The following is a 13973-nucleotide window of genomic DNA, read 5'->3' as shown; positions in this document are numbered from 1 at the left end:
ATTCTAAAATTACCAGTTCACTTTTCATAGTATCAGCAAAAAACATAGTAATGAAATTGCATCCACTTTCTAGTGGACTTTATAATGAATACTTAATTATTAATAAGATTTCACAGATATATCTTAAACCAAGTAGATAAAATAACAACTGTTGAAATATCAGTGTATCTTAACTTTTACAAAATATTAAAGTACAACTTCCATACATTGCTATTTCAAAGTACAAACTTTTGCTGGTATGAATAAACACAGTAATCTGGCATATTAAATTTTTGTTGTGGTCAAGAATTCAGGATAGATAATTTTTTTATTTAACAGCTGAAAGTGCGGACATAATAGATAGCTGAGTCCATGTAGCTGTTTAATCAACAATTCAGCTTCTATACAACAGGACTATAACAGGAAATGCCACCAGGTCTTTAATTATGTGGTTGAACACTATGACTGATCAACTAGTTCTTGTGCAGCAGGCATAGCACAAGAACCGTCATAGAAAGCTGAATATCTGGTCTAAATAAATGAGCTTTTGGGATAAAGAAGCAGTCTTTTCAGTGAAGGCTTGAGTTTTTTACTGCAAGTATCCATACCAGTTCAATTCTTACTATTTACATTTCATCCCATACCACACAGTTCCCCTCCACCTTTCTTTGTGGCACAGCTCATGAGTACAGCTGTACTTAACTGAAGAAACTTGCTGATTTGGACACATTGATAGCATGCCTGTGTCTAGTCAAGTCAGCAGCAATATGGTAACCCTGTTTGAGAACAGCAAAGCAGCACGAGTCTTGTGCAGGAGAAAACCTCAGTTTTGCTTTATTTTGTTTACTATATTAAGGAAAAGTCTAGGATTAAGCACCGACAGCTGTTGCCTGTTCTTTAAATTTTGCTGTAATCAAGCCCAGTGAAGTTCATTCATCTCACAAACTTCTCAATCAGGGCTGAGTTAAATTACAAAAATAATCTAGCCAACATGTAAATAGTGGACTATATAAGCAATACAATGCTTTAGTTTCCCCAACCATCTTTCAAGTTACTTATTAGATCCCTGAAATGGTGGCTTTAACTCATTGCTTGCAGGTGGTGTTTCAGATCCTTCTGAATCTGCAATAGAAAAAAAAAAGATTAAAGTTTACAGAATAACTTCAACCATAAGAATAAAAAGGTCAGCTAAAATTTTTGGTTTCTCCCTCATGTCAAAATGCATATAAATTCCAGTACTTTTAATTTTGAATTAAAAAGATAAAAAGCTACCTAAGAAATTTGCAGTATGATGCAAATCGATATCCCAAAACAAAGGGATTATAGATTTACATATGGAATGGGTTGTATCTCCTGCCTGATGTGTATAGGACTTATTCTGTGCAAGTGAGAACAGAGAAAGCTGCATCTCAAAAGAGAGCTGCAAGGTGTTCATGCTGCCAATTGCTTTGGATGAACAGAAAAAATTATACAAGTGGGAAAAAAGTAAAAACACTACCTTCCACAATCACCTGGAAGAATGAAAAGAACAAGGTCAAAACTGAATGAAGGTACATGTTTGAATGAAACCACATTGTTAAGAGCATTAAAAGCAATCTCCTTTTACACTGAGATACAGAACCAATCTCAATCAGAATAGCTATGATTGCAAACAAAGGCAATAGAACCAAAGCAGCTGTCATGTTATGGGAAAATTTGAAAAAGAAAAGCAAGTCAAAAATTAGATGTATCTATAAATCAATCTGTGCAGCACACTGACTTTTCAGCAGCCTTTATGCTGTACCTTTACTTGTTTTCTCTATTGCCTAAGTGGTATAACCAAACCAATTTCATGATTACTCTGAAAAATCTTCAGGTTTTCTGTATATCTCAAATGTCGCATTAGAGGCACACACATTAAAGAAATCAACTATCACCAAATTAATGAAATTGGGATTTTGAAATCCCAAATCCTTTAATTTTACTCACAGTAATGGGAAATAAAAATGTCAGCACACAAGAAAGTTAAATAGAATCTGAAAAGAAGAATATTCAAGGTTTCCTTTCATGCTGAGGAGGAGCACTTTTAGACTACACAGTTGAATTGTTGGGTCACTGAGCGTCGCAAAGCAGCATCCTCTGCATGGTCAGAGTTTGGATACTTAAGTTAGCTTCAAGAGTGGCTTCTAAGGTTATGCATTCTTCTTCAGATCCAGACCAAGATCTGGCTTCATCCCCCAGTTTTATGGCATTTTTTCTTCTGAATAAAACCCCACAACCTCTAGTTCTCTGTTTTCTTCTGATACTCACCTGGAAGAAGAGGTTTTGCACACGGAAAAAAAAAAATTACTGTAGATACATTAATGGAAGACACAAAGATGAATTCAGACAGAGGTGAAGCGTCAGATAAATTAAAATATCTGGCCTCTAAGATTTTCATACATTAATATATCAAGGTCAAGGGAATCATGACAATTCCCAGTGTATACAAAAGGATTCCCTGATACAAAAAAAAAAATCTGGTGCATGCAATGGGAGGTCCAATAGCATTTCCAAACATTGCTATAGAAAACTGATATAGCCACCACAGTTATCAAAGCAAAAGGTCTTTGACAGAAGTAAGGGGAATTTTCCCACCCTTTAACCATTATATTAAAGTGTTTTCAAGTGATGTCTTTCCTAGCTATTGCTACTGCGCATGACAAAGTAAGGTTTGAAAACATAGGTGAACATTGGATAACTTTTTTCTCTTAAACTGTTGCAGTTCCACTGCCTTCAACAATGTACATATATTTATTTTGACAAATTTCTATGAATAGTGGTCTATTTCTTAAAGACAAGTATCAATGACACTTGTGACGGAAGTTTTCAGAAAAATATTAAGGGCAAAGTGTGACAGCAAAGGAATATTCATAACAAAAAGGCAACAAATATTTTACAGGCTGCTTAAACTTAGGCAGGATGGCTGTGTCTCTGCAGCATTTTACAGAAACACATCACAGAGAAGCCCCTGGATCAGAACACAGAAGCCCCTGGATTGGAACAGAGCCTACTGCAATTGTAGAGATGAAAAAAATCCATGAAAGTGCCTGCCTTCGCTGACTACAAACAGGAGCACTCCTTTCTTTAGCTGGTCATAGGGTATTGTAAACTAAGCACAATAATTCAGTGTGTCTCACCATATTCCGAGAGCCACACAAATATTGAGGCTGCCCTCTGCTGTTACCTTGAGAACCCAGCTCATTTAAAAAAAAACCTTTCAGTAACATCACCTTCGGAGTGCTCACTAACTTCTGAGGTTTCTTCAGTCTTTCTTTCCCATCCAGTACACTGCCAAAACCAGTCAGTCCCATAGCCATTGCTTATTAATTTGCTAAAATTTACTGCTTCACTTTTTCTCTGAGCAGGCCTGTAAATACAAATATATTAAAGGAAAACAAAAGCAAAAATAAACAAAACTGGGGACTGAGGGTAAAATTTTATTTTTAATAAAATTTTACTATTTTATAATATAATTTATTTCTATTTATAACATTAATTTTAAAATATAACCATTTATAGCCTTATAATTTATTTATAAATAACAAAACAGATATTCTACATGTAATCATCTAAGAGGAAAAACCAAAACCAACCAAACAAACAAAAGCAGACAACTATGCCTTATTTAGTACTGTGTACATTTACATGAGAAGAGCCATCTCTTTCATTGGAATTTTACATGTATAATACTTACACAGTTCTGGTCTTAAAGACAAAAAAGTGCAAAAGGGAAATCCCAGAAAGAATATGCAAGTAAAAAAGGCTGAGAGTTCTCATTCTGTGGTGCACAAAAGTGAAATTTTGTCACAAATTTTCACTTTAATTCATTTGACAGTGTACTTGCTTATTTGGCAGCATTAACATAGTTCTAAAACATACTGGGATTACTGATGACTGAGCAATAAATTTCTAAGATAAAGTATTCAGAAACAATTCAGCTGTGCACACAGCTGATGATGTGATTACATCACATCACACGTGACACAAAAATTTTCTTAAAACACCTCTTCCAGGTGTTCATTACAGTACTTTTACTGTGTCTGACCTTACACAGGCTACAGTTTACGTCTTTCCTTAATTTGTCAGTCCTACTTGTGTCTCTGTAACCTACACCTACAGAACTAACAATGTAGATTATCATTTTCACCTGTTCACTGGTATTAAGAAAAAACCCAGACAATTCAGAATACCATAAAAGTCTGCTACATGAAGACATGCAACTCTATGCTTAGTTTTTCTAATGCAAAGTTATATTAAATAACTTTCTTATATGAATTAAAGTACTGTTATTTTAGTTGCTTTAGATGCTTTTAAAACTATTTTAGCATCACACACGATAGCAAGTTTAGCAGCAATAAAGATCTACAAGGTCCATGCACATATCCACTAATTCCTGCAATTTCACAAGGAGCAATTTTACATGTCCACACGAATAGTTGCAGGCTTAGGTGTTCAATGGTTTTCCTAAGTGTACTACTTACACGAGTGGGAAGGAAATCTTATTTGCTCCACTAAATTCCTTGTTTGTAGGAACAGTTGGCATTCTGCTTGGATATTTAGGGCTTATAGGTGGCAGCTTTACCTGTGTAAGAGAAAGCTTAAAAAAAAAAGGAGTTATGAAAAAAATAACCAAGAAGATTATGTGATAGCATAGCCTTCAAAAGTGAGGGTGATATTAAAGGCCTAAATGTGTTCAAATTTCAATGTCTTATCTACATTATTTCCATGAGTAATAGTAATGGATTATAGAGGAATAACAAAAGATAAAGCAGCCCCTTGGTTATTCTACATGAGATTAGCTGTTTGCTCTCTCCACAATGTGCTCCACACAAGTCTTTCCCTCACAGTACACTTCTACCCAAAATTAAGCTTCAAATTGAAACTTACCCATTACAACCTCTCATCTCGGTCCGTTTCTCTGTATGCAGAATATGAAAATAGACCAGTCTTACTAAAGTCAGGAGGACTTGAAATCTTAACTTATGGTTTAATTGACACTTCTTTTTTAGTTTGTTTGGGTTTTGTTTTTTAATAAAAAGAAAAAAACATCCTCTATTATAAGAAAACCATTGTGTGTAAATTAATTAGAGGTTTAAAATTCAAACAAATACATATATATTGGGGGAAGCTTATAGCAGAAAAATATATTTTACTTTTACCATCTTTCCTGTCCTATGACAGGTAAAGAAACTCAGTGTTGACTAAAGGACTGAAAGAAGACACCTAGAAAACCAGGGAAATGACATCACACACTCCAGAACTGAAAGTAGGAAAGCCAAAAAGTAGTGGAAAAACATGAGAAACACATACAAAAGCTCTTTATTTTAACTTTGATCAAAATCAACAGCTACTAAAGGGTCAACTTACTTCCATCCCAAATAAAAGCCTGAAATTAAATATCCTCAACAACTCCCAGATATTTTTCACTAAGAGTTGTTAAGAAATTATGAGTCAAAAAAACAAAACATCTTTAAGGACTACTTACAGCTTCTTTCATTGCACGAAGAAAAGGGGACAAGGGGAAAGTCCTGAAGATAGCACAAAATTTTCAAAGCTTATTGACAAATTTTTAGTGTTGTACTAATATATCCTTTTACTTAGAACCTACATGTTACTTGACCATTTTCTTTTTTAAACATGCAACATAAGAGAGTGCCCCATGGAGATTAGAGTTTATAAGAGATATTAGTTGCAGATTATTTAGAAAAAAAATCAGGACAGGGTAACTAAAAGTAAAATGTATTGCTCTGTAAAAGTACATTAAGGGCAAAAATACTTTCCACCTATGTGGACACAGCTACTGCAGTACAATTAACAGAGCAAAAAACTGTGAAATACAAAAATTAGATGCATCAACAGCAATCACACTTGGATTTCAGACACTACAAAACTCCCTTGACAACCTCTATAAGGAGAAGATTCCAAAATGTAAATACACCAAGGAGCCTGTGCACACTGAGTAAGGAAAGAGCAAACAAAGTATGATGGCCTTTGAATACATCTAATCAATGAACTAATTAAGAAGCCACTAAAAAAAAGCACATCTGAATGTTCGGAGAATGTAAATTTTCTCATTATCTGGAAGAAAGCAAAGCTTAGGGCAGGCAGTTGTACTGATTCTGAGGCAGGATGTTAATACAAACACGTGTAAAGTCAGTGCCAAAACCCCTACAGACTTCAGTGGAGTCAGACTGGGACACGTGTCAAAGAAGAAGAGATGATACTAGCAAGGGCATGCAGAGGCAGGTGTGTGAGATGAAAAGGAAGGTCTTTGTCCACCCTGGAGGTTAAAAACCACATTAGCTGCTTAGAACTGCTTTTCAAATTTGTTCAAACTATTTGCTGAAGCAGTGTATTTGTGCTTTACATTTCAAAAATGCCATCCTATTGTGCAAAAATGATAGCGCTGTCTTCCATTCTAGACTGGACCACTTCAGACCTGACATGCAATGGAAGTTTCAGACCCAGGACACAATTACCTGCAGTTTCAACTGACAAAAGGTGACGTTTGTCACATGCTGAAGGCAGGATGGCATGCAGGGCAACACAGAAACACAACTCAATTTGATAGTCAGTATACATGGATTTCAGATTGAAAGAGATGAGACTTTCCTCTAGGCACTGAAAAAAAGCACCAGGAAAGGAAGTCTAGTAATTAAAGAGTTAATTAAAGGGCAAGGAGAGAGCAGAAGCTAGAGAGATTTTGACTAGAAACAGAAAAAGGGTTAAACTGTCCAAAATAAAGTCAATAAAAAGAAAGGGAAAAGGAAAGCCAAAGAGAAAAGTCTTGAAGGCTGTGAGCAAGAGCAAATGTCTTTCTTGGCATTAAATGAGAGGCTAGCATAAACTGCAGGGATCAAAACGTTCCCTACTATTCAAGTAAACTAATTGATGACAAGAGTAGCAAGGGAACAGATCAGAATTTGGTTTTGGAGGGCACCTCCAATCCGTTCAAGTGCTATTTTTTACTTTCCTGGGAAAATTCAGAATTAAAAGCAGACTCTTGTGCCACTACACTCCAATGATTACAGCTGAGGGGGCTTTTTCCCTTTGATAAGCCTCTATTTAGCAGCCATCAGTTTTCCCAGATAAAACAAACTACACATGGCATGTTCTTGGTTTAAAGTGTTTTCTCCCTTTGTGAAGAGATGGCAACAACATACTCTAGAAATTATTACATTTATTATAAATACACATTTATTAATCTTGTATTCAAGAAATGGGAAATAGAATATGTATTGTGCCTGGCTAGTATATAAAGAAAAATGGGTATCTGCAGCCAGCATGGAAAGATAAAAGCCTCCAGATGAAATCCTGGCTCCTGTGTGATCAAGGACAAAATTCTAGATTACATTTCAAATCTCTCTCTGAGGTATAATCCTGACCTCAGATGAGAAATCCTTTTGCAACAGCACATACATACCTAAGTACATATACACAGACACTTCAGGAAAGTGTCTGAAAGAGAGGACTTTGGAGATGAAAGAGTAATCTTACTGGCGCTGCAGGGATATTGCCAAATGCTGATGCAAACCCTGATGACACCTCCAACTGACCTTTTATCCATACAGGCCTCCCTTCTTCTTAGGGTTACAGCTTTTTCAACCCAACCCAGTTGGGCCACAAGATGCACAGGCAAAAGGATCACAGAATCACAGAGTGGTTTGGGTTGAAGGGTCCTAAAAGATCATCTAGCTCCAACTACTCTGCCATGGGCAGGGATACCTTTCACTAGACCAGGTTGCTCAAAGCCCCATCCAGCCTGACCTTGAACACTTCCAGGGATGGGGCATCCACAATTTCCGTGGGCAACCTGTTCCAATGCCTCACCACTCTCACAGTAAAGAATTTTTTTCCTAATATCTAATCTAAACCTACTCTCTTTCAGTTTGAATACATTCCCCTTGTCCTGTCACTACATGTCCTTTTAAACAGTCTCTCTTCATCTTTCTTGCAGGGTCCCTTGGGTACTGGAATGTCACAGTTAGGTCACCCCAAAGCCTTCTCTTCTCCAGGCTGTACAATCCCAATTCTCTCAGCCTTTACTCATAGAAGAGGTGCTTCATCCCTCTGATCTTCCTGGTGTCCCTCCTCTGGACTTCTCCAACAGGTCCATGTCCTCCCTGTGCTGGGCCCCTAGAGCTGGATGCAGCACTGCAGGTGGGGTCTCACCAGAGCAGAGCAGAGGGGCAGAATCCCCTCCCTCACCCTGCTGCCCACGCTGCTTTGGATGCAGCCCAGGACATGTTTGGCTTTCTGGGCTGTGAGTGCACAGTGCTGGGTCATGTCCAGCCTCTCATCCCCCAGCACCCCCAAGTCCCTCTCTGGAGGGCTGCTCTCCATCTGTTCATCCCCAGTCTGTGCTGATAACAGGGCTTGTCCCAACACAGGTGCAGGACCTCAGACTTCATCTTAATAAGCCTTGTGAGATTCCCATGGGCTACTTCTCCCTGGGCCAGAAGTCCATCACTTTGCCATGAGCACAAAGGCTAAATCCTTCATGCACTAACACTCTTTGCTGATTTGCTAAATTCCCAAAAGAATAAGACTTATTGCTGTGATTAAGGCATTAGGGAGGAACTACAGGATCCATCCTGAGGCATGGAGAACCATGCAATGGTCCCCCGGATCTCCAGTCCTCCTCTATGCAGCAATAACCACAAGAAACAGTGGCAATTTTAATACTTCAGAGCAAAGCAGCATAAAAGCTTAAACCTCCAGAGCAAGGGCCCACTTGGGAACAATGTTTTCCAAACTGAGCAGAAGAGGTACCCTTAGAGGTTAAATGGTTTTGCATTTGTTCCTAAGGACGCACTTTGGGATTTAGCTCCACAATTGCATCATGCATCTCTCTTCTGAATAACTACCTAGTCACACTGGACTGAAAATTATTTTCAATACATTCAGTCTCATAGTACCAGATATACTTGAGGTAGTTTGCTGCTGCAGCATCATCATGTAGTCAAATAAATAAATTGAATATTCCTTAGAAATTTGCCTGTGGTGTTTTGGAATACATTATTCTTAACTTTCAACATACAAGATGTATGGTGAAAAACTAAAATTGAGACTTTTTGGTAGGACTAGTTCTATTGTTTCACTTGCAAGACTCTTTGGGAAGGTACTCTCAGAGCATGGGACAGAAATTTCCCAAAAGAGGATATACAAGAAGTAGCTGGGAAACAAGCGCCAAGTGACATTTTAAGATATGTGATACACTTTTCAGCTGTGAAGCACAGCCAAATGAGAGATGGTGGCATGGAGGTAGAGCTAAACCTAGCAGACTCTGCCTTCTCAGGCACCTAATCTTACAGAAAAAGACTTGGTAGATTTAGAACCTTAGACACAACTTAACTTCAACATCCAGGAGAATAGTGTAAATTATATATGAGGGCCTCGGCATATTTGCAATCTGAGCTAAATATGTAGCATATATTCACTTTGTATTTAGTGATAGATAAAGCACATGGAAACTTTCAGATATGTGACTGAATGAAGCGACTCGAAAGTGAAATGGACCTCAATCTCACTTTACAAGTCAGCACATGGACTTGAATTACTGTTACCAAAGTGAAGTTTGACTCTTAGAGCACTGAACATAATTGATTCTTAAGTAAGGGAGTGAGGAACAGTACTTCCTCTATGTCCTAGTTCAATTCCTTTAAGTGGCACTGCAGCAAGTCAAGTTTTTCTTTTCAGTGCCTTAAATCTATGATTGAAAAAAAAAGCTTCACCTACAAGCATCAGACAAATTAGTTTAAACACCTGTTGCTTGTTTGCCTGTTGCCCCACATTAAATAAACATTCCAGAGCCTATTCAGTAATGAGGTGTTCCCATTTAGACAAGACATCATTCTGAATTTGCTCTAGTTGCTCACCTCAGCAAAGGCTGAGGACTTTTTTCCTAAAATGTCCAACATTTGCCCTTCTGTTCAAGCAGGGAGGTACTAGTGTTCAAGTACATCAAATGCCTTTCCAGGTATACCCCAAAGGCTTATGGTATATGTGGCAACTGAGATTACAGAGAATACGTTAAAAATGTAAGGCTTCAGCATCTAAATTGGGCAGGGGTAGGGAGGATAAAAGAGGGTGGATAGCAGAGTTTTCCAAGATGAAACATCAATGTCAGTACAGAAAAGTTCATTTTGGGCATAGCTTGTGCTATACTTACTTTGTCTTGGATATATCTTTCATTCAAAGACGGCTAGCACAGTGTTTTTGGGAGCTCCCTTGCATTTTAAATTAAATTAAATGTCTTTTTCAGAATAGTCTTCTGTTCTTATCTTCTTTCTTCCTCACCCAAGATTACTAAACAAGATGTCTCTTCACCAAGAATGAATTGCAGGGGAAATAAAGCATAAGAAGATGGAAACTAACTACTGCTTTTTATTTATACTTAAGTATATCTACCATATAATGTGACGGGAAACAGCATTTCCGGTTCTTATGCTACACCTGCAGCACTTAAGAAAACATGGCTTTCTTCTTGTTCTCTAACTGCAATATAAAAATTGATTCTGGAATTCAGAAACTCACATGGATTACAGCTTCCCTCCTGTAAGAAGCAACAGGCCCAGACAGAGATGTGTTCACAAGTTCTACAAACAGGGCATAGTAACAGTGATACCATGAAGATTTTTGCCTTTTCTTTTATACCCCTGTTATACCTTTTTACAACTTCTGTATTCCTAGTGCTTTTTGCCTACATTCTTGGACTTGTTTGTCAAGCTAAGAGACTAAACATTTTAGAAGCTTCGTAGCTAGGGATCAGTGTGCCCCAGACCCCAAGGTCCTCTCCAGAACACATTCTGTAAACTAAGATAGAACCATCCAGGGGAAGGTTCCTTGGGGAGGGGGGCTCACTTGAGCCTCTCATTGGGGAATTTTTGATAGATATGCTAATTAGTAAAACCTGTAATGTTATACCCGATGTTGGGGAGGGGGAGACACATAGATAGACTCGGCAGGGTGCATCTCGATGCACATGACCTGGACGTGTACACCTAAGGATCCTTAAAATAAATACCAAGGTAAAATCCCTTTTCCCCTTCTAAACCGTGTGTGACTCTTGATTTTAAGACCAGGAAAAGGCATCAACAGGGTGCCTCTCCATCCTACCTTCTTTTTCTCTGTGTTTTCTTTGTCCTCAGCATCCTGCTGCCAAACACTTTTTGTATCAATTTCAAAAGGCTCTCTTCTTGCCTCGTAACTGTTACCATGATGGTCATCATCCTTAAACTCTCCGTGAGCCATATAATCTGGTAGAGAGGAAACACAGCTCCTGTAGGCAAAGATTTAACGTGTGTTTGTACAAGGTATACAAATCCTGCACTTTAGTACAGAAGAATTCTGAAATGTTAATAGGTGAGGAGAGAGGCCAAGATGTGCTGGGCCTCAGCAGTCTTACCGTGGCTCCTCAGTCGCTGCGGGATTGGCACAGTGTGAGTACCAGTCAGGTGCAGCATATGCTGCTGGAGGGCACTTCGTCACCACATGAGTGTAGTGCTTCAGTAGGTCTGGAGAGAAAAGACAAAAGCCAGTATTTTCTGACTTCTTACCTAGTTGTGAAAGCACTACCTTTGTTTTCAGATTGCTGTTTTGTCAGGAAGAAATGCTTTCAGTAAAGAGCATTACTGAAGTACAAAGAGAGTATGAAGAGAGTATGAAGCTTGCATCATTCTGTTCCACTTGGACCTTGCTTGTCTTGCTCTAAATGCTTTGACATGTTTCCACTGCTTGTTTAATTCATATTTCTAGATTTGTTGCTCTGCTCTAAGTATGCACACAAGCCGTCTGCTCAAGTTCGTCAGGCTGCCCTCTTTGATAAAGGAAATAAGAAAACCGCACATCCCCCTGGTACAAGAACAGAATACATACAGCGCTGTGAGTGTCATCACAAAGTAATACTTTATAAACATTTACCAAGTTTTTGTGATGAGTTTTTTTGTGAAATTATTTTCACCAGACTGCTACTTAAATAGCCCAAGCATAAACTATAGAGACCTAACTCAAATGCATCCAGATGGTCATCAGCTACTTTGATGAAACACAGGGCAAGACCACACATTTTGCTAAAGGGTACCTACACACAATAGTCTGCAAGGATGTCTTGAAAAGGTGACCTCTTACATCACATTCTCATCTCCTCTTTTTTCCCACGGGTTAATTTCAAAAGTCCAGAGGATTCCTCTGTAGCATCTACGAGCACTTCACACCACAGTCAAGCAAAGCCAAAGAAAACAAAGGAAAACCAAAGAAGCAAGACAGATACTCGTCACCAGGTTGGTCTCCTTGCTTTGCCAGCCTCACATAGGCTGAATCAGTCTCTTTGAGCCACCTTCTGCGGCACCCAGACAGTGGGGGAGCTTTTAAAATGTCACTGAGACCCAGAATCTGGGATGTTGGGGCAACTGGGCTCTTCTCTGGTTGTTTCAGTGGCATGGTATTGCTGTCCTGAAATAACAGAAAAAGAAATATTTATGGTAAAAGTTAGCTACTAGCATCCCTTTTTCAGGCAACTTATCAAATGGAGCCCACCTGGAACATGAATGAGGTGCTACATTTCATTTTGGAGACAAAAGACCAGGCTTGCTCACTCTGGGATGTAGCACAAGCAATTCCTACAGAATCAGATGCAAAACACTTTTGCTTCGGCTTTGAGACAGCATTCAAGTTTTCCCGTAAAGTGTTCTCATACACAGGATCATGCCTCTTCATTCATAAAACTATTTCCAAGGACACATCAAAAGCAGTGAGAGGCACATGAGACAGCAGAAAACACTTCAGCCTTTGGTTTCCTTTCCTTAGCATGCACTAACTAAAAGCAAAGACGGTAGCTGTCCATGGGCAAGTCTTTATTTGTAAAACAACCAAAACCGATCCCCAAATAAAAAAAATAATAAAAAACAACACCAAACACCCTACCTCTCCATATATCACTTTCTCAACTTCTAGTGAGCAAAAGAAAATATAAACAAATCCTTCAAAATGGGAAAATGGACGGCAGATAAGTAAGAAAAAGCCAGTCCAGGGTACTGTGCCATAGAAGATACTCAGGCACTTACCGGAGCGACTCCAGCTGCAGCTGATGCCTTTCCGTCGGTGTAAGGGCACCACTTCCAGGCAGCTCGCTGGGGAGCTCCTGGCACACACACGCGCTGGCTGTGCCCAAACTCAACCCCAAGAAACAACCCAAAGCGCTGCCTGTCCCTGGGGTCAGGGGCGCAGAGGCACCAGCTGGCGCCAGCTGCCGCTTCCCGGGCGGGTCCCTCCCCCGGCTCTCTCCCGCTGACGATGCCCGGGGTCCCCGCTGCCGCCGCGGCTGCAGCTCAGAGACCGAAGGGCGATTGCCCGAGCGCTGACCCCCAATCCCCGGGAAGGAGGCGGGACGGGGCCCGAAGGCGAGCCGCGGGCCGAGCCGGACCCCGCCGGGGGCGAAGCCGGACAGCCCAGCCCACGGTACTTCCCTCCCTCCCTCTATCTTTCCTTTCTTCTGCAGGGCTTGGAGCTCGGCCCGCTGGTTGCCACCGGCGGCAGCAGAAGGGGCGCAGAGCGGGGTGGGGGCGGCTCCCGCTGCTCCCGGCGGGCGCCCGGCTCGGGAAGCGGCGGGAGCCGTGCCAGGACGCCTCCCGCCCGAAGAGGGGAGGATGCCCTCCCACTGTGACCGGCCTCCCGGACCTTGCCGCTACTGGGAAGCTCCATCCCAGCTGAAACCAGGACAAAATCCACCCTTTATTCCATGACATTTACCATCTCTCATCTGATTCAACAGTGGCCCCATATGTTCCCTAATCTTCCTTTTGCTGCTGATGTACCTGTAGAAGCCCTTCTTGCTGTCCTAGGTATCCCTTGCCGTACTCAATTCCAAGTGGACTTTGGCCTTCCTCACTGCATCCCTGCATACGATGACAATGCTTCTATAATCCTCCCACGTGGCCTGTCCCTTTTTCCACATCCTATAAATTTCTTCTTCA

The 13973-nt window shown here is 40.1% G+C and overlaps 1 protein-coding gene across 1 annotated transcript; it reads right to left on the bottom strand.

The window, feature by feature from the left end:
* Positions 1-1016: 1016 nt before the first annotated feature.
* C2H7orf57 (chromosome 2 C7orf57 homolog) lies at positions 1017-12441 on the bottom strand. Its single transcript, XM_069004094.1, has 6 exons — positions 12279-12441; positions 11408-11516; positions 11119-11281; positions 4482-4582; positions 3231-3367; positions 1017-1101 (listed from the first exon to the last, which is right to left on the bottom strand). The coding sequence occupies exons 1-6, from the start codon at positions 12439-12441 to the stop codon at positions 1031-1033; spliced, it is 744 nt and encodes a 247-aa protein (XP_068860195.1). The 3' UTR covers positions 1017-1030.
* Between the last annotated feature and the right edge of the window lie 1532 nt (positions 12442-13973).

This window comes from Aphelocoma coerulescens, chromosome 2 (assembly GCF_041296385.1).
Source record: "Aphelocoma coerulescens isolate FSJ_1873_10779 chromosome 2, UR_Acoe_1.0, whole genome shotgun sequence".
In the NCBI taxonomy this organism is placed as follows: Eukaryota; Metazoa; Chordata; class Aves; order Passeriformes; family Corvidae; genus Aphelocoma; species Aphelocoma coerulescens.
Note: the sequence above shows the minus strand (reverse complement) of the source record. Positions and strands in the feature narration are given on the sequence as shown.